The sequence below is a fragment of the Ailuropoda melanoleuca genome, chromosome 15 (assembly GCF_002007445.2).
Source record: "Ailuropoda melanoleuca isolate Jingjing chromosome 15, ASM200744v2, whole genome shotgun sequence".
Classification (NCBI taxonomy): Eukaryota; Metazoa; Chordata; class Mammalia; order Carnivora; family Ursidae; genus Ailuropoda; species Ailuropoda melanoleuca.
This window is the reverse complement of record NC_048232.1, coordinates 10,939,046-10,960,595: the sequence shown is the minus strand read 5'-3', so window position 1 is coordinate 10,960,595 and position 21,550 is coordinate 10,939,046. Positions and strand designations below refer to the sequence as shown.

General features: G+C 41.6%; 1 protein-coding gene across 5 annotated transcripts; it reads left to right on the top strand.

The window, feature by feature from the left end:
• Window positions 1-17: 17 nt before the first annotated feature.
• On the top strand, window positions 18-21,335 carry NUDT5 (nudix hydrolase 5). Of its 5 annotated transcripts, none has more exons than XM_011232210.3 (10): window positions 18-156; window positions 9,287-9,394; window positions 10,671-10,738; window positions 15,060-15,109; window positions 16,315-16,422; window positions 17,647-17,742; window positions 18,327-18,428; window positions 19,956-19,964; window positions 20,099-20,152; window positions 21,095-21,335. In XM_011232210.3, exons 2-10 carry the CDS (start codon window positions 9,332-9,334, stop codon window positions 21,202-21,204), a joined length of 660 nt encoding a protein of 219 aa, XP_011230512.1. In that variant the 5' UTR covers window positions 18-156; window positions 9,287-9,331; the 3' UTR covers window positions 21,205-21,335. The 5 variants fall into 5 exon arrangements, with proteins under 5 accessions (XP_011230512.1, XP_019661426.1, XP_002925195.1 ...); XM_002925149.4 differs by lacking the exon at window positions 18-156 and adding an exon at window positions 219-357; XM_011232208.3 differs by lacking the exon at window positions 18-156 and adding an exon at window positions 232-361.
• Window positions 21,336-21,550: the final 215 nt, after the last annotated feature.

Here is a 21,550-nt window from a genome sequence, read left to right as displayed (position 1 = left end):
CAAAAAAGAGAGCGAGGAGAATCGCGGGGCGTCCTCTTAGCATTCACACGCACACGCGCACACACACACACACAAACATACACAAAGCCGTTCGCGTCCCGGAAAAGGAATTCCGGATGTGTTAAGAAACATCGAAGACCTGCAGCGCCCCGGAAGGTAATTTTCTTAGGCAAGGTTATGGGCGGGGATTCTACGGGTGCCGGGAGGGGCCGAGTGCACATCCTCTTATCACCGCGAGGTGCGGCTGTGCCTGAAGCAGTAGCACCGGGTCTTCTGAGATTGCTGCCTCGGATTCGTGCTTTCTTCTTTCGTCCCCCTCCCCAAAGGAGTACCCTCCCCTTCACCCCACACCTTGGAGTAGGTAACTGGGCGCGGGCCAATCACGTACAGTCCCCTTTTTGGGGATGAGGGAGGGAGCACATCTGGTGCGTGCGGGCAGCCGCGCGCGTGTCCCAGTCTGCGCGCTGCGCTCGCGTCCCGGAAAGCGAGGGGACGGCCGCTGCGAAGGCGCGGAAAGGAGGGCCAGTTTAGAGAAAACCAGAGACTGGGGTAGAAGAGCTTGGGCTATTCGGAGTAGAGAAAGCAGGAAACACCGCAGTTACCTGTTCACGTGAGTGCAGTGGTTGAAGCATCTGCAAAGGGGGGAATGGTACCTCTTAGTTCGTGGAGGAGGATTATGAGAGAGAGGGACAGAATTCTGTCCGTACGCGCCTGGGGAGTTCGACTTTGAAGGTAGAAGAGGAGAGATGAATTTGGGGAAACCGGCAAAAAGGGGAGAGGCGACTCGTTTGAGCGTGAACTTCATTTATCCCAGCCCTGCCAAATTAGCAGCCTGGAAAAATACAGCCAGATTGTATCAGTAGCCGGGCCATGCTGGAATCATAAGACTGGAAGGATTCTAGTCGAATGAAATTTGCAGTATCATTCTTTTTCTCTCCTCTTTTCTCCATCACTCTGTTAGTTTCCTTATTCCTTCCGTAATGATGTATCCGATGGCAACCAGACAATAGAATATTTTAAAAGTTCACTTTTGTTTGTTTCCTCAGAAGAATTAGATTCCAGCTGTTGAGTAACTTGCCTTGGGCTTGTCCCAGTCACGTCTAAGGGCACGCATTTTAGGTATCTCGTTAAAACTGCACACACTCTGGTCCCTCTAAGCAGTTTTAGATTACAACGAGGTGGGAACCCCACCGACTACAGGCCTTTTTAGAAAAGTATTCATTAGGATAATTACAGGATCCTCTGCCTATTTGGAATTAGAAACTCCTCCCCCAAAGAGTTTCGTGTTTTGTTTTTCTCAAAAATGTTACTGGCTAAGTGGTTTAGTTGGGAGCACCGTTTTTAAAGATACGTTTTCCAAACAGAGGTAAATTACAATGTTGCAGTGTACGCTGGGGGAGGGGCGTCAGTAGCTTTTCATAAGTACTTCTGAGATTCAGGATTATGTAGTCCTTTCTGTTTTGAGGGGGAAATGAAGCAATATTCCATATATGCTGGGGGAATCGTGCCAGACTGCCAGATCTAAGAGAGACCTAAAGCCGTATGGAGCAATCACTCCGAATGTTCGTTTTGATTTGACCTAGAAATAAACAGGTTGCTGCTGAAGGAAATGTTATCACTGATGAAGTGAGTTAGGGTAAGGTATTTTCTGTTGAAGACAGGAATTAATAGATGTATAGAAGAAAGCAGAAACTGGGAATATAGTCCTTCTGGGAGGAGTAATATGTTAACAGCACAGGAAACTTGAGTGTAAAGGTTGAGGCAGCTGCAAAGCATTAATACAGTACTGGGTGTTTGTAGAGAAGCAGCCAAGTTTGTAAACTTAAATATAAACACTACAGGGACGGAATTTGTTACAGATGTCTTTTATTCGGGCTATATACTTCAGAAGCGAGTTCGGTCACTTTAGTTTTACAGTTGATTTTAAGTTAACTAGTTACACATTTAACTAGCCTCAAATCAACATTACAAACAGATGCTTGGGTATTTTAATTGGTACAGCTAAATGCCCTTTGATTATTTTTTAGCCACCATGTTTGTCTTTTTTTCACTTAGCCATGAAGTGTTTATACTCAAGTATCTTCAATAAAACCTTTACAACAATGGAAATAGTTGCTTTTTCTCATGCATGCCTAAAAATATCAGTAGCTAAGTGATTGTGGGGGAGGGGGCTTATTGTGCAATTCTAAATTAAGTAATTTTTCTGCCCTGAATCCCACAACATGACTAATCCCTTTAAATTAATACTTCCATCTACCTGCTGGTTTTATCCACTTGGATATCTTGCCAACATCAAACTCGGTGTGTCCATATTTGAACACTGTACTACCCCTTTCTCCTGATGCCGCAACATCTTTTAAGAACATCTTACTGGAATAAGCTTTGAAACAAACCCCTTCCCTAGATGCTGGTTTAGGACAAGTAATAAAGTTTCGTATGCAAGGAATTAAGTCTGTTTCCTTGCCACTGCTACCACCCTAGGCCAAACCTACGGAATCTCTTGCTTGGGCTATTGCAAGAGGTTCTTTACTGGTTTCATTATTATACGGCTGTAACCAATTAACCTTTCGTAGGGTAATTAGTTCACAACCCAAACTGAATGTAATGATTATAAATCATCAAGTAGCGTAATTTCAGTAAAATGTTAGTTACCTCTCTGCCCACCCAACCCCCACATCCGCCAGAAAAGAAAAGAAACTCGGTGGCTTTCCATAATTAACAAATTACAAGTAGGTTTCATTATCGGAGGATAATTGTCAGCAAAGGAAAGTTCACTTAAAGTGGAGCCATTTGATGTGGATACCAAAATTTTACCGTAAGTGGTACAAAAGAAGGAATGATCAAAATGTCTTTAAAAAAATTAAATTTTTAAAAGGTTTATGATTATAACCAATACCATTAAATGTAACTATACTAATTGATTACTTGTTTATTATAAATCAAGTGGCTTTTCTGTGTAATTCTGAAAGAATGTGCAATGGCATCTTGAACAGGCCTAAGCATTTGATGCTTGACTTTACACACTCATAAAGTTATTTTTGCAAAAATTAATCTTCTCCCTCTTAATTTCTTTCAAAATGCCTTATTGGAAATTTCTTAATCCAATTATTAAACTGTTCCAACTGCCTGACCTTGATCAATCAGAAGCTTTGCTTATGGTTTGAGTTTCTACACCTTTTTGTTTGGTTGTGTATAAATGATGTTTACAAACTCAACTTTTATCTGGGAGAGAATCGCCAACGTGTTGTTTCTTGTGATTTTTGCTTCACTTTGCAACCTCAGCAAACTGTAGGGATTCCAATATGCTAATAACTGAATAATGAGAAGCCTGAGTGCAAACTATGCTCCCATTTAACCTGAATCCAGCTGTACTGAAATACCCAAGATTGTGAAAAAATAATCATTTCTCTTCCTTCTGTGGAGAATTGTTAAGTGCTATCCCCAAAAGGAGCTTACATAGTAACCAGAGCTTGTGGCATGCCAGTTAGAGTTGGGTGCTTTACTTGCCCGCAAATTTGGGGGAGGGGGCAGGCATCCAGCCAAATCTATGTAAGCCCTTAGAAATGTGTTGCATATGTTAACACCATCCATCATATGGGGTTTGTTTGCGGGGTGGTGGAGGGGGTGGTTGGAAGGGGTGGGGGGGAAAGGTTGAGAACCACAGAGCTTGCCAAATTCTACTACAGTAATTTCTCAACCCTTCCCCCTAATTAGTGTCTGTTTTTCATGTGGTTCCTTGAAATGCTTTCCCTGTCTTCTTGGTATCTAAATCATATCTTAATATCAAATGGCCTCTTAGTAATAGCCTCTTCAAAGTCTATTACTTTCCCTGCCTCCCAAGTGGATATGATTTGCTCACTTAAAACACCCTGGTATTGCATTATCTCTATAATAGCTGTTTACCCTTCTGGTTCTTTGCAAGTTGAACTATGAGGTCCCCAAGGGCAGGATTATGGGTCAGTTTGCACTTTGTGTGTGTGTGTGTGTGTGTGTGTGTGTATTTTTTGTTTTTTTCAAACATTTGAACTGCCCCCTCTCATGAAGCCAGTTAACCTCCTATCTACCACTGTATGGCAACTCTAAGAAACCTGTGATGTTTTCCCTCACAAGAGTTTTTGGTGCCCTGGAAAAATCATACAGCTAACACATCATAGACCTTCAGTGTTCAGACCAAACTAAAACCACATAAAACAGATTATGTGAGTTAAAACAGTAGAACACAACATTATGTACACTGGTATTATTTTAAGTATAACAGGTACTTTAAGTATAACAGCTTAGCCGCAAAATGTAGATGACCTGAAATTCTAGCTGATGAAGTGGATAAAATTTACATTACACTTCACTTTGAAATCTAAAAATAGCATTGAGTCAGCTCAGGAAAGCTCTATCACAGTAACTGAGACAGGAGTGGACAGCATGCATGAGCCTCATTTCTTTCTGCACTGTCTTACTTGTAAAGACTCGTCCCCAAATGGCACCATTTAGCTTCCAGTGCTAAAATAATGGTGCTAAAAATAATATTCTTTTTCTGTTTCAGTAGTATTTTTGAGATGCCATTATAATCCTGAACATTTTGGGAATCACAGAATAAAGAATATATTTTGAAATCACCCTTTAACCACATTTTTTGGTTATTTACACTGTCAGCACATTGCTACAAAGTACTATTGCCTCTTGGGGCTGGTTGCGTTCCAAGTAATTACCCTGGAGAGGCCCAGCCCTGCTTGCCACTTTTTTTTTTCTTTTTTGTAATTTGTCTGTAGTTTGTTGTCTTTCTAGCTCTCTGACGTTCTAGCTTAAATGTTTTTTTAATACAATCTGTTTGAAACAACTGTTTATAGCTTAACACTTGCTGACCAAAAATCCGTCTTTTGATTACTCAGACTGTGTTGTAATGGAGTTTAACCTGGTTCAATGAAGAGCAGTAGATCCGAGGGACCAGCCTTCAGAACAGTACTTTTTCACCTTTTGGCCATCAACAATCCCTCTGACAATCTGACAGAAGTTTTAGAATATAAAGATAAGGAGGCCTAGCAGATAATTTAAATGTCTTAAAGTTGTATGTACATCTGAAGGAGCTAGTGGCCCCTTTGCCCCTAAAGATATGTGGGGATGGAGGACGACCTCCGTTTTGTCTAGACTTTCTGGGAGTCCAGATTAAGAACCCTTTTAACAGAAAAAGTTACAGATGATCTGGCTCTTCTTTTACAAACTTCTGGTGGTGCTTATACTTTTGAGGCCTGCAGTTCTGTTTTTAAAAAGTTTGGGTAGCCATCAAAAGTTATTTGGGGTCAAAATACAACTTTTCAAAAGGAGGTAGAAATTTAACTTAATCCAAGCATCTTGCGCCTAAATTTTAAACCAATTACGTTGTGCACTACATGGGGTCCCTTGGTTGCCTAACAGTTTTCTCTTAAGTGACAGAATTAAAAGCAGAGGAAATATTCCTTCTGTGATGTGTACGTTACTAATAGAAGGGAATGGAAATCTGGAAGATAAAAATCTAGGTAGAGAAGGTTCTTTTATCTGGGTGTAGAGACCACACAGGCAGCGACCAGTAGCCAACCTTTGATTTAACCTGAGGTTAGTTTTCATTGGTCAGCATACTACTTTAATTGCCTCTAACAATGTAAATTATTTGTCATCTGTAAGCCAATGCTAGTTAAAAGTTTGCCAGGAGTAACTGCCTCTTTTTTTATGCTGTAGGCATATAGCCAAATGCTAAATGACTGTCTCTAAATGTGTAGCTTACTGTTTTATTACTTTCAAGCCTCTGTTCAGATGTCACCAAATTAAAGGGGGCTTTCCTGATGACGCCATAAAGATATCAGCCCTCCCCTGCACCTTCTCTACTCTTCTTACCCTTCTTCATCTTCCTCTGTAAGGCATAGAGTCTCCAACATAAATATTGTATATTGGTCCCCAGTTTTCTCCCCTTCCTCCCACCAGACAGTAAGCTCCTGGCGGGCAGGGCCTTTGTGCAGTTTGCTGCTGCACTCCCAGTGCCAAGGACACAACCTCACTTCCAGCCCTACGATACAGTGGTGGTTTGTTTTTTACGAACATTAATACAGTTTGTGCATACTTCATGGTTTAAATGAGTGTGAAAATGTATACACGTTTCTTTCTCTCATCTTCATTAAGTGGTTTTTATTTCTTTAGCAGAAAGTCATTTTTTTCTTCCCTAAGGCCTCAAGTTTTGCTTCTTTGCTAAAGTCCTTACTGGAAATTGAATTCCTAGGTTTGCCCACAGAATAATCTGCAAGCAACAGTGTTGATTACATCTTCATGATACAACAGAAATACATGTAATTTTACAACTGAAGTATGTGTTGAGGACACGCAAAATATACACCCAGAGGACAGTAAAATGATCGCTTGGGGACAGTAATGCCACATATTACTAGCCTATTTGAGTCCAAAGCAAAGCTCCTTGAACTAGTCTCCTCGGCTTGGTCACCCTTTGGATCTAATGTGACTTTCAGCAACCCAACTATTTGTCTCTTGGAGATTTTTAGACTGCAAAGGTGGTTGTTGTTAATTGAGATGCAATTCACATACCATAAAATTCACCTTCTTAAACTGTAAAATTCCATGGTTTTTAGTGTATTCACAAGATGGTGCCACCATCACCACTATTCAGTTCTAGAACATTCTTCATCAAAAAGAAACCCCATACCCATAAGTAGTCACTCCCTATTCTCTCCTTCCCCCGAGTCCCTCGGCAACCACTAATCTGCTTTCTGTATCTCTGGATTTGCTCTTCTGGATATTTCATATACATAGACTCTTACAATATTTGGTGTCTTGTATCTGGCTTCTCTCACGTAGCATCATGTTTTCAAGGTTTATCCATCTTGTAGCATGCATCAGTACTTCATTCCTTTTTATGGGTGAACAGTATTCCATTGAATGGATATACCACATTTTATTTATCCGCTCATCAATTGATAGACATTTAGGTGGTATCCACTCTGGGTCTAGTACAATTATACTGCGATGAACATTTGTGTCCAAGTTTTTGTGAGAGAATATGTTTCATTTCTCGGGTATATACTAGGAATGAAATTGCTGAGTCATATGGGAACTCTATGGTTAACCTTTTGAGGATTGCTTTCCCAAGTGGCTGCACCATCTTGCATTCCTTCCAGCAGCATGTGTGGGTCTCAGTTTCTCTACAGCCTCACTAACACTTGTTATTATCTGTCTTTTATTATAATCATCATAGTAGGGGTAAAGTGTGGTATCATTGTGGTTTTGATTTGCCTTCCTCTGATGGCTAAAAATGCTGAACATATTTTCATGGGCTTATTGGCCATTTGTGTATCTTCTTAGGAAAAATGTCTATTCAGGTCCTTTGCCTATTTTTTAATTAGGTTGTTTGCCTTTTAATTATTGCGTTTTAAGAGTTTTTTGCATATTTCAGATACAGTTCTCCTATCAGATTTGCAGACTTTTTTCCCATTCTGTGGGTTGTTTTTTTTCCATCTTCATGGTATCCTTTGAAGCACACACGTTTTTAATTTTGAGGAAGTCCAATTTATCTGTATTTTCTTTGGTTGCTTGTGCTTTATGAGTCACCTCCAAGAGATCATTTCCTAACCCAAGATCATGAAGATTTACACTTATGCTTTCTTCTAAGAGTTTTGTAGGTTTGGCTCTTGCATTAGATCTTTAACCCAATTTGAGTTAATTTTTATACACTGTGTTAGGTAAAGGTTCGGTTTTTTTCCCCTGAAGATTCCACCTACTTAGAGAGAGAGAGCATTTGTGCAAGCAGGGGGTAGGAAAAGAGGGAGAGAGAAAGCATCTCCAGAAGACTCTGTGTTGAGCGTGGAGGCTAATGCAGGGCCCAAGCCCATGACCCCAAAATCACGACCTGAGCTGAAATCAAGAGTCAGACGCTCAACTGACTGAGCCACCCAGGCACTCATAAGGTTCTTTTTTATTCTTATGAACGTATATATCTAAGCCCAGAACAATCTCTTAAAAAGGCTATTCTTTACCCCCCCTTGAATGATGATGGCATTCTCTCTCCCCCCTTTGCCCCTCCCCCACTCACGCAGATGTGAGCGCGCATGCGCTCTCTCTCTCTCTCTCTCAAAATTAAATAAATCTTTAAAAAAACAAAAGATACAAACTTCCAGTAATAAAATAAATGAGACATGGGGATGCAATGTGTACAGCATAGAGAATATAGTTAATATTGCAATAAGTTTATATGGTGACAGATGATAGCAAGATTTTCATGGGGATGACTTCATAATACATGTAAACGTTGAGCCACTATGTTGTACACCTGAAACTAATACAATATTGTATGTCAGCTACAGTTCAATAAAAAAAGGAAGGACCCATTTGAGTTCCCAATACAATAACATCAACACAAAGACATGAATAACTACGGGTTTCCAGAGAAAGAAAACAGGCCACATAGAAAAAGGATCAGGAATCAGAATGGCTTCAGATGTCACAGCAGCCCACACCAGAAGCCAGACGACAGAGCATGGCCTCCATATTTCCATAGAAAGGGACTTTCAGCCCATACTTCTATATGCAGCCAGGTTAGTCCACTTTGAGGGCAGAAAAAGATTTTCAGACACTCAGGGTACAAAAACAGGAGACTAAGCCAAGAACAGAGGCCAGGGTAGTGTACAACACATGGGACGGGGCCTGCCCCTTCCACAACAGAGCCGGTGCTACTGGTCAACTCACACACAACTGTGACTTTGATACATGCTGAAACTTTAAAGTGAACGGGCCACAATAATGTGAATGTGTTTAATTCCACTGAGCTGCACATTTTGACATTATTAAAATGGTGTATCCATTTACCACAAGTTTAAAAAAAAAAGATCTATGGGAGGTAGAAACAAGCGGCTCGTAGAAGTCTTACAGTTTAGCTGTCCCAGGTAGATAAGGGACAGTAGTGAAGGGGTGGGAATGGGGAGTGGTATACAATTTTTTTACTGTTTCCCCCTTGGAAACTTTAAATTTGGAGTCAGAAAAATGTCTATGTAAGTGCCTAGTGCCCGCGCAGTAGGAACTTAGCTAATGTGGGCTGAATCTAACTGGGATGGCTGCACGTTCTTTCCTGGATGTTTCCTGGGGCCTTGGCATTTACGCTCCAGCTGGGGCAGTTCTCCCAGGTTCACAAGAGAAAAGCAGCTTTGACGACATCAGATAAGTTTTTCACCATTTAAGTACTTTGACCAGTGACTTCTGGACAAATGTTTAATTCAGAAAAATAAATGTAGCCTAAACAAATCTTATTATCTTGCAGCGTGAACTTCCTGCCTGAGGACTATAAAGACTAAGTAGTTTGAAAATGGAAAACCAAGAAACAGCGGATCCTTCTCAAAATACCAAACAGTCTATTATTTCAGAGGAGGTATAAATTGTTTTTCACTTCCCTTCCCCCTCCCCACACAGAGCTGAGTTTCAATGAAATGTAGAAACTGTTGTTTCAAATGCTTGTATTTAATTCTTTTGTGTGTGTGTGTGTGTGTGTGTGTGTGTGTGTGTGTGTGTATTTAATTCTTAAAGACAGTTTCTTAAACATTGTTCCTACTCCCTTTTCAGGACTCAGGGACATTTTGCTCTTGTGTGGGAGCAATAGTGTATCTCTTAATTATATGTACTAGTGAAATGGAGGCTGTTTTTAAAGTGGATTTTGGCTGTTAATACAAAAATTCTCAAAATTTTATTAAGTTTCCTTCAGTAGAAGAATAAATCATATGTGAGTTTTAGGGTTTAGACATTTCATACTTAAATATCACGTCTTACTTAGCTGTTTATGGTCTCAATATATATGTTTAAGAACAATAAGAATCTTAAGTTGTTAGTTGTAGTCTGAATTCCAGAACTAATGTATGTGTTATATGTTATTTGGTTTAGCTTTTTAAGTCTCTTTCTGCAGGAACCATTGCAATGGATAAATTTTAAACCCTTCATCTTGGAACTCTATCTTGACATCTTCCTGTAGTTGTTTATAATTTAAAAATCTTTCCATGTTGTCTGTGAATAGATCTGCTGATAATTATTAGGTTGCTGCTGGCCAGAAGTGAAAGATAGGATAGTAAGAAAAATGCTACTGCTTTATGTCCGCAGTGAATCTCTCCTGTCAGTTCAGTTTAGTGCCATGGGTAAGTTAGTCCTGGTAACCGAAACTCAATGTCTAGGCAGAACGATCCTGGGCCACCTGCCTTGGATGGGGTGGGAAACCCGCGTCGTCCGTGGAAATGCGGTTGTTGGACATGGCTTCCTCAGTCAGCCTTCCAGTGTGGTCACTGACTGTAAACCACCCCTGATGAGTCTCTACCCACTCAACGCACCTGTCTGATGAGCACCCAGCTCAGAGGATAGAACGCTCGGTCCCCGAAAACCCCTCACTCCTGGTCCTCCCTCTCCACTCCCCTGCACCCCCCAAGAGTTTTTCAACTATCATCCCTTTTCACCTCTCAGTATCACTTCCAAAACTCCAGAAAGAAGCCAAACCACACTTCAGAAAAAAACACTTTCCATACTTTGAGCAGAAAACCTTCACGCAACTCCTGGGAGGGGCACGTGATCACCGGGAGGGCCGGGCAGAGAAAATCTGAAAGAAAACAAACCTTCTAAATGAAATCCTCAGTTTGAAAGTCTCCCAACTTAATGTCTCCTTTTAGTTAATTTCAGAAGGAAAATGGGTCAAGCTTGAAAAAACAACGTACATGGATCCTACTGGTAAAATAAGGTAAATGATTTTTTTCCCTTTTGTAAAATGTGCAGTATTCAGGTCTGCATTTAGCATTTGGCATAAACTCTGATAGCTTCCTCATTGTAAAGTTGGTCTTAAATGAAAAACATAATTCAGTGCTTTCCCATTGTCAGAATGTCTGGATCGCTTATAATCTCTGAATAAAATTACATTGTCAGTTTGTTATAATAACTAATCAGGAATTGATTTTAACACCATTCTCCCTGAGGAGATTTGTAGGAATCTGAAATTTTGGGCCAAGCCTCACTTAAGCTGATAAAGCAGCAGATAATTAACCATCCAGGCTGCCTCATTCTGGTCACACCAATTTTTAATTTGTAAATTAGAAGGATTAAGGAGAGAATAGTGCTGGGTTTGAGGTAAAACTTACATCCTTTACACCTTGCTCATGGAAGTGTGAACTGGGGGCGAAAAAAGTTTTGCAAAGCATTCCACAGTATGTACCAGTTGCCATAAAGATATGAAAGACACCCTTCAACCTAAGTAATCCCACTCCTGGGACTGGGTGGAGTCAGATTTGTGCATGAAAAATGTTCATCAAAATTTAAAAAGACAACAAATTGAAAGCACCCTAACCATTTTAAAAATTGGGAAATGATTGTTATAGTGTAACGTAATAAAAGCATGTGATGTACAGTATGAGGGAATATAGTCAGTGATACTATAACAACTTCAGTGACTGCACTTACTGTGGTGACCGTTTTGTGTATAATTATTGAGTCACTATCTTGCACACCTAAGATACAATATTGTGTGTCAGTTATTCCTCAATCTAAAAATGGGGACGTAATTTTCTAGTGTATGCATTTGGTAAAATCTCTGCAGTCATCTACAAAGCAGATTCTGAAGACCATCTAGCAATATGAGAAAAGTGATTAAGTGGATAACAACATAGGAGATGGTATATATGCTTTTTAAATTCTTTCCAAATAATATATGTAAGAAAGGCTAGAAGGAAAACTGGCAAAATATTAAAGGCAGCTGTGTGGTAAACCTTTTCTGTTTTCCAAATTTTCTGTTTAGAAATTGTTTGATATTATAATTAACTGTGAGAAAAAAATGTGTTAAAAATAGATTAAGCATTTCCCTAGTGAAATATAAAAGGAATGAAGTGGAATAAGAAAATACAAAAATATAACTGATTTGGGATCCAGATTACATAACATAAATTCATTAATATAAAAAGTCCATTTGCTAAGCGATCAGATAAGAATACAGGGTTTCTTCGTGAGGAAATACAGCTATCATCCATGTGAACATGCGCAGACTTGCCAGTAATAACTGAAACCACTTTAATTACATTTACCAAACTAGCCAAAGTATTAATAAGGGCCAGTGTTGGAGAGCTGCAGGAAACATTAAGCTATCCATAGCACTATTAAATTAAAACCTCAAAGTAAGAAAGCTAAGTACACTGCAGTCCATCAACACAGGGGAAGCGTACAGAACACTTATGTGACTTGAGTTTGATATGCAGAACTAAGTAGGAAGTTACTAGTGGGTACAGGAGTACAGTGCAGAAATGTGGCCAGGCCCAAGCCTTCAGGAGCACAGTATGCTCAAATGTACTTGCATTTGTGAAAATGTAGACAGATTAGAACCCAATTTGTAGGGATATGGTTTGACTCTCTTTTCCCTGTGAAGTTGTGTAACTTTATAACAGATACAACCCTTAACACTAATTGATCTGAAGAGTACCTATTGGTTTGCACCAGCTCATGTCTTCACCTAACTCCTCTTCCTCTGTCAGCATTTCTTAATCAGGGATGTGCATCAGAATCGTTTGGAGTCTTTTTATCAAAATACTCGCATCCAGGTCTCACCTCCAGGGCATCTGTCTCAGTAGTTGAGGCGTGTACTCAAAAGCCTACCAGGTACCATGCTTACATGGCCCTTTATAGCATGTTCACCTCCATTCTGCACATGGACATCTTCCCCATGACTTCCAAGGAGCTCTTACAAAACAGTGACATTTAGTACCAGAATGTCAGGCTTCAAAGAGTGAATCTGTGGACTTTCCCATAGGTCATGATGTATAAACTTATGAAATGTTTTATCTGTTACCCAAAACGCAAACATGTCGGTAGGGGTGAAATAGCAGCTCAAAAACATTGTTTCCACCATGTTATTTGTGGATAAAGATACGGAATTGATTTTAGCTGGGTAAAAACTGCTGGCAGTACGCCCCTTTATGGACATTTGGGACAGAGCCAACGTCATCCTTTGTTGCCATTCCTACCTCTTGTGTTTGTTGACTAGGCTAACAACAGTATGTTCTGGGAAAACACGCTTTCCTATAACAAAGACTCAAAAAATGGAGTAGCTTCATTAGAATCAGAATTCTAACGCTACAAGAGGCTTTTGACGTAACTTACTCTTACGTCCCTAGTTTTACAACTGAGAACAGTCTTAAGGACTTTGTGGCTATGAGGTTAGCTGGTAGACAGGCAGAGACTAAGATTTTCTGACTCAATCAGTGTCCATCTCTCAGAGTCCCTTGAAGATGATTGAGCTCACAGGGGGCATTCCTGGTCTAGGATTCCTTAAATTTATATTTCCTTGCTCACAATTTATGGCTCGTTACTGGTTATTTTACTTCATCTTAACCACTGTAATGATGCTACTCTTTTTGTTTCCCTTACTCCTAGTGTTTTGGGGATGGCACCTTCAGTGCCTCTCAGCACTGTCTTCTTTGGTCTTTACAAGTAACCGTAAGAGGCAGCAGAGAGAGCTATGCCAGAAGGTGTCCGTCTCTTGCATTCTGTATTATNTTCTTTTTTTTGTTTCCCTTACTCCTAGTGTTTTGGGGATGGCACCTTCAGTGCCTCTCAGCACTGTCTTCTTTGGTCTTTACAAGTAACCGTAAGAGGCAGCAGAGAGAGCTATGCCAGAAGGTGTCCGTCTCTTGCATTCTGTATTATTTACTGATCACAGTTGCTTGTTGGTTGGCTTCTTGTTACTAACAGGAATGTTGGGCAGTTGTCATAATAGTGTTTGGTTTTCTTAGGTTCATTTTGACACGTTTGCCATTAGAATTTGGGTGTAATACCGAAAGATCTACAGTTTACGGAATGGTTCTTGTTCTTTTTTTTTTTAAGATTTTATTTATTTATTTATTTATTTGAGATTAACAGAGAGAGAGAGAGCACAAGCATGGGGGAGGGCAGAGGGAGAAGCAGACTCCCCGCTGAGCAGGGAGCCCATTGTTGGTGGGGCTCAATCCCAGGACCCTGAATCATAACCTGAGCCAAAGGCAGAGGCTTAACGCACTGAGCCACCCAGGCGCCCCTAGAAAGGGTTTTTTTGTTTTTGTTTTTAACTAGATTAAATATCTAGATTTTTTTCCATAGAAATATGGCACAGTCCAGTCCTTAAGGACAAGCAGGTCAAAAGTGCGAGGGCCCTTCCGGGCAGCCCATCTCCTCATACCCACTCTTCTGTGGGGAGGCAGACATTATGCCTTTCTTACCCTAGTTTCCAGCGCCACTCTGATATCTTCTTAGATCCAAAGATGATCTGCTTCTCCACTCCCATCTCTCAGCACTGCTCCTTTCTGTTTAAGGGATAAGAGAGTGAAGGCGAATTTCCCTCACATGCCCTTCCCCTTCAAACAAAATTGTAGCAATAACTGGATTTTCAGGACGGCGTTCTCCAGAAAGAAACAGCTTAATCAGGGAAAGGGAGCAGGAACCTGTCATTACTTATCTCACTTTTTCCTCTGTGGACCATTTTTCCCTTAGGTAAGATAGATCTCATCCATGCAAAAGAGAGCACTTACCTAAATCTAATAATTCCTCAATGCATAAATGGAATGGCCCTGCTTTCTTAAATTATTATTTTAGGTCACATGTAAATAACGTCTCAGGAGTTCATATTATGCAGAGTGTCTTTTGTTCTTAGCAAAAAGGCTGGACTTTTCATAGGGGCATCATCTGCACAGACTGCTCAGTAGCTTTGTAGCTTCACTGACTGCTCCCCTGTGATTTATGATCCAGCCTGAAATATTTCCAGTGAACAATTTGAAAGGCAGCTCAAGCGAACAATAGGCCTTCTCTTTAGAGAGCATCAGAGGGCTAAATGTAGGGTGGCACGTTTTCTTTGGAAAAATTTTCAGAAGCTACAGGAAAGCACTGGTGGCTTTTCCTCTACAGATGTGTATGGCTGTGGTCTTCTTGGCCATTATCGTTAGTACACTTGCATGCTTTGCATTTGAAAGTTCTGGTTGTGGACCGAAAACCCAAGGACATTCCCTTCTGTAATACCAGTGATTTTGTTTTTTTCTTCTCTGCCTGAACAGAACTTGGGAAACTGTGAAACGTACAACCAGGAAAGGACAGTCGGCTGATGGTACGAGTGCAAACCCGTTACAACTCTTCATGAAGGAAGTCACCGTACATCATTGCAGGAGGCGGGGTTCTTTTTACTTAACCAAGACCTCAGAGCAGTTCTCTTCAATTATGATCTTTTATCTTTAAACTTGCCATTCCTTTTTGTAGTGCTGTGTGACCAAATCAGGCTTTTTTTTTTTTTAATTTAAAGATTTATTTATTTATTTGAGAGAGAGCGAGCATGGTGGGGGGGGAGGGCAGAGGGAGAGAGAGTTTAAGCAGACTCCATGCTGACGTGGGGCTTGATCTCATTACCCTGAGATCACAACCTGGGCCGAAACCAAGAGTCAGACCAGGCATCATTAACCAACCGAGCCACCCAGGCATCCCAATCAGGCTTTCTTTATAAATGACTTCGGGCTCCTGTCATCTCTGCTCAGTACAGTGTCTTGAAGGGAAGGTATCCTAATATTTATAGCCAAATATAAGTTAGTATAATTTGAAGCCACATACTGTGTCTAAATAGGACTTTTAGAAATCTTTTGTGTTCTGTTCAGAGGACCTAGGTGAAAGCCTTTAATATGGAAAAATATTTGGCCCTACTTTATCATGGACCAGTTGCTTTAAATTGATAAGGAAATGGATTTAGGAGAAGACTATTCTATTCATTCATTTCACTGTCCTTTCTAGCCATAAATGCTTTGACTGCAAAGATCCTGAAAGTCACCTCTGGTCTAGGGGAAGTTGGGCAACAGGACTTTGTTTCTCCCTTTCGTGCTTCCCTTTCATTTTGTTGTCTGTTTTTACTGGAAGTAAACAGAGTAGCTGCCACAATTGCCTGTCGGGATATTTGGGGGCAAGGAGGTAGCCAAGAGCTCCCCATAAGCAATTTGTGTTTTCCAGAACACAGTGGGGTTTTGTCTACGTTTTGTTCTAAGGCCATGTAAAAGGTTTCTCTCTTGGCAGAAAAGGGCCTTGATCCTAAAACAGTCAAATCCAGTGTAGCTAGCATTTACCACAAACAGCAGGACTGACTTGATTCATTGCTTAAAGGAAATACACACACGTAGGTGACTGTCCCTTCACCCACGGTCTGGCTTGCTTCGGGGTGAGAAATAGGCCTCTGCAGAGGTCAGCATAAGGTGGGAATGTGTCCTTGACCCTGTGCTAAATGTTGATGGACGTTTCATTAGGGATTTCCTTGGTTTTGTCTCCTGGCCACAGGTGTGGCGGTCATCCCCGTGCTGCAGCGGACTCTTCATTACGAGTGCATCGTTCTGGTGAAGCAGTTCCGACCGCCGATGGGAGGCTACTGCCTAGAATTCCCCGCAGGTAAGTCCCTGAACCCGAGAACTGCAGCACTTGGACACCGAACACCTTTTCATCTGTCCCTGTGGTTTTAAGTAAAACAGAAGCATCCCTGCAGCAGCTGCCCCTGGTCTCGCTCTAGTGACATGCTGCCCGAGAGCGAGGCAAGGGCCGTGGCCCAGCCGACCTTTCCAAGCCACCTCTTGGCAACGTTCTCTCTAGCTTCTCTTTGAGGAATTGCTTTTCCCTAATTTGTCAACTGAGTTCCATTTTCTATCACTAGCGATTGCCTCTGACCAGAAATTCACAGTAATAACTAGATCAGACTCTTAACTCCAAGAACTATGAATGGAAAAGACATCTTGATCTTCCTGTATGCACACAGGCCAGGGAAATGGTCTTCATTTCCACTAGAATACCCTCTTGAGTTGCACAGCAAGGTAGAGCTATCCAGAATTTGAAGCTCTGCGTCATAATAGGACTTAATTGGGTTGTTCCCATCTGAAGAGATTAGATCTCATTTACTTATCACTAGCGGTATAGGTCTTGTGCTTTCAAATTCCAGCCAATGAGAACACGTACCAACTTTCCTTCTCATTTACCGGCCATTTCACTGAAGAAATTCATAACTTTAAAAGTAACAGAATAGCCTATATTTTACTTTTTCATTGCATTATTTCCTTTCGAGTAAAATAATCCGAGTTCTGCGGTCCTCCCTAGTTGCTGTTCACTCTGAGCATAGCAGCTGCCTCGAGTCCGCCAGCCTCCCAGCCTTCTCCCTCGCAGGGGATGCTCATGCCGGCATTTCTCTCCAGGCCCCAGGATCGCTCTGCCAGGGAGGAAAGCAAGTAGGTGACACTGTGACGTGAGGAAACTGAGAAGAGTGCCAGGCTTCCTGGGCCAGAGCACACAGCTGAGTCCATCACCGAGGCCAGTGGGCAACACCACCGAGCCACTCATCCTCACCGGAACCCTCGCTGTCCGGCTGCAGAGCAGCTCGTGGAAACCACTGAGGTCTAAGATAGACGAACAGACGGCAGCTAGCGGAACCTACTCCAGCTGCCTAGGGTTATCTTTCACCCTTTTTTCTTAGAAAAGTTCCAAACCTCAGTCAGTTTTACCTGTACAACCACGTTCCACAGTCGTCTGATCCTTCTCGTGTAGCTCAGCCGCAATTATATTAGAAGAAGGAGAGGTTCCAAAAACTGGGTTTCCCTAGCCCACCTCACAAATGATTTGATCTTCCAGGTCTCATCGATGATAATGAGAGCCCAGAAGCAGCCGCTCTTCGGGAGCTTGAGGAAGAAACTGGCTATAAAGGTGACGTTGCAGAGTGTTCTCCAGGTGTGTATTGCTACCCAGGTGTGCACTCGGGGACAAACTCTTGAAAATTAGTCAAGCCGTAGATTGTTCTGTGTGTAAAGGGTAACGTGGGTGTTCTTTATGCTCAGGATTCAGATGGCTTTTGTCTTGGCTAAGAGAAACCCCAGTTAGATTTGGTCACCCTCTACGGGTGAGCCTCCCCTCTGCAGGAGAGCCAGTTGGAACAAGGAGGCGCTAAAGCTGGAACAGAAATGGGAAATTTGTGACCTTCCCAAGCGTACCATGTCCTAAGCTTTATGCTTTATTTCTTACCTCATCCGTGTGCCAGGTGCCTCACTAGGATTTTCTTCTCGCTGTGGTGAAAGGAGTTGACAACATGGCAGTACCGTCTAACCTTCCTCACACTTACCAAACTTAGGAACGGTGGGGAAAATACGAGTGCTGGCCACGCGTATGCTCAGCAGTCCTGCAGCTGTGCTTTTCCTGCACGAATTCTGTGTTCACTACGACTTGTGAGCCCAGCTTTCTTCCAATGACATTTAAGTAATGAAACAAATGGCATGTGACTGGTGTCTGTCCAGGTAATCTGTCGCTTCTCTCCGTAGCCGTATGTATGGATCCAGGTTTGACAAACTGTACCACACACATCGTGACGGTAACTATTAACGGAGATGATGCTGAGAATGTGAGACCTAAGCCAAAGCCAGGTGAGTGCTGTGGACTCGTTGAAAAGGTGGTTCTGTTGCGTTAAATATCGTTTAACTTACTACTGATTCGGTTTCTGACTTGTCAGAAGAATAGTAGGCTTGTAGATACTTCATCAGTACTCCAGGCTCTTTTCCTAATCTTGGGTCCTTTAGCATTTTTCTTTGAATGCTTGCTGATCTTTATGCTTTCTTTATAAAATGTTAAAATATGATATTTCCGTATTTTCTATATGGAGTTTATTCCCACGTAGTAATATGAGCCACAGGTCTGAATTGTAAACAGTGAAAATCTTCAAAATCACCCCTTTCTTTGTGTGTATTGCAAGAAAGGCATAAATAATTGTGAGCGGACAGCAACTGACTCGTCTTCACAGAGTTCCGTACCTAGAGAAACATTTAGGAAATTCCCGGCTCTATTATATTTCTCAGCAAGTTTGGACTCGAGCTTTGACGCCTCTGCCCGTCCATGTCATCTCCCACCCCGTTAAAGGCGGTGCTCACACACGTGCCACCATCACGTGTCACAGCCGTCCTCTTCCATTTCCCAATACCTGGGTGCTCCTGAATGTTCCAGTGCCCATAGCAGCTGATTTTAAATGCTCGGTGCTCAAACATGCTAATACGCATAGGATATGTAGTATGAGTTGGCCGTCCTCAGAGGTGCACAGAATCACCATGGGCTGGGCACTTCCACTCCTAGGTCGACACCCCAGAGCACTGAAAGCAGGGGCTCGCACAGATACTTGCACCCCAGGGTTCATGTAGCATCACTCACGGTCCCCAAAGTGCACTAGCAGATGAACACAACGTGGTGTGTCTGCACAGCAGGCTAGCACCCAGCCCTTAACCGAGACCTGCTGGCGTGCGCTGCAACTGGATGAATTCTGAAACGGCGGTGCCGAGTGCTTAGTGCAGCCAGACAGAATGAACAGGTACACCGGGCTGACTCGGTCAGCTGACCATGTGACTCTTGATCTCTGGGTCATGAGTTCAGGCCCCACATTGGGCCTAGCGCTCACTTAAAGGAAAAAGAAAGTTTTTTTAAGCATAAATCTTGAGATTCCACTCATATGAGGTTACCTAAAATCCACATATTCATAGACAGAAAGTAGAATAGAGGTCAGCATGTACAGGGACATACTGTTGAGTGGCTACCAAGCTTCTCTTTGTGGTGAGAACGTTCTGGAGAAGGTGCTGATAACTGCACAGCAGTGTGAATGCATTTAATGCCACTGAACTGTACCTTTTAAAATGGTTAAAATGGTGAATTTTGTATATTTTAAGAACTTAAAAATACATATGTGTGTGTCCTAGAACATGCTGTAAATGCTATTATACATTTGATTTGGAGAATAATAATTTTGTACTGCTGGAATGCTTTTTACTGTGAACGTAGATTAAATTAGTAGAGACCCAGGTTTCTGTTGCATTCTTACTGCCTTTTCGGTGTGTCTTGCACAAAAGCCTTCTTCCAGTGTTTGACCCCAGCGAGCCTTGCTACAACGTCGCCCTTCTGTTTGTTTTCAGGAGACGGAGGTATGTTACCCAGCTAGCAGAGGCTGGCCGTGTGTGTGGCTTAGCGCAGTGGAAATGGCTGCAGGCATTTTGTGGTGTTCTGGTAGGCCCTCTTATTCTTCAGCTTCGTTTTCACTTGCACTTTGTTTGTTTAGAATTTGTCGAAGTAATTTCCTTACCAAAGAATGACCTGCTGAAGAGACTTGATGGTAAGCATTCTTAAGACTATTCCCTAGCTTCCTCAGTTTTCCCCAGCCCAGCCCCATCCAGTGGGGCACTAAAGCGAATTCCGTTTCTCTAATTATTTTCCTCCTCATTAAAGTCAAATACCTGAAACTGTTGTACAACCGCAGTTCAGCAACAATAATTTTCCTTTCTGGGTGGCATAGAGTCTGAAAATGTGAGCAAAACATTCTGTGTCAAGTGAAAGCTTTCACTAGGGTTCTTTTTTTTCTATAGAAGAATCAGGATCATATTCCTGCAGATTTGCCAAAACTTCTATACCTCAAATCTCTAATCCATGGCAATGCAGAGGCCTAAGTAGGTATTTCTTAGTTGATCCTCAAAGATGCTAGCCTGCTGGACGGTTCTCTGTGCAGGGTAGAAGTTAAAGGAGAATCTAACCATATTTCTTCTACAAAGACTGAGCTATAGGAAGAGCAGTGTGTGATATAATGAAGCAGACTAGCAGTGTGAGCCCTAGTAAATCACTGGTCATGTAATTACATCATGTAATTCCTGGCCAGCCCATCTCATAGGGACTTGGTAAAAAATTAAATAAGGTTCCATGGACAAATGTCCTCTGACAAAGCGACAGTCGGAAGTACTGTATTGGAGACAGACAGGCCCAGCTGGGAGGGCCCCATTCACTCATTTGCAAAGAAACAGATAATCTTCCTAATTTGAATGTTTTAAAATTTTTACTTCAAAAAGTAACTTGAAGCACTGTTTGACCTGCTTATATATCCTTTCATCTATCTTACTAGCGTTAAGATCCTTGAAGGCAGAAAAATGTCTTGTTCACCGCTTTATCTCCAGCCTCTAGCACAGAACTGGCACATAGTAGTCGCTCAGTAAAGATGGATTGATTGATAAGGGGCATAGTCCTTGATTAACTTCGTTATGTAACTTGTATCCTTTGCCTTCTCTAGCTCTGGTAGCTGAAGAACATCTGACCGTGGACGCCAGGGTCTATTCCTATGCTCTGGCACTGAAACATGCAAACACGAAGCCGTTTGAAGTGCCTTTCCTGAAGTTTTAAGGCCAAAGGACAGTAGCCATGTTTTTATAAATAAGACCACCAGGCCTCCTTCACTAAGACTTTGTATTCAGCTTAGCTTACTGTAGATTTGAAATTAGCTTTTCCATTAAATAAAAGCAACACAGAATACATGTGGTGATATGGAATTATAATTACAGATAGGCTGTAATCTTCATTTAAATGCTAAACTCCAGCGAATAGTAATGAAAAAGAACATAAATGCAGATACCCAGTTTTTAATCCAGTTTAATTTTAAAGTTCAGCTGTTACTTATCTAATCTAGTCCAACAGATAGGAGTATTATTTCTAGAGGAAATATGACCTGAATTCCAACTTAGATCTGTTA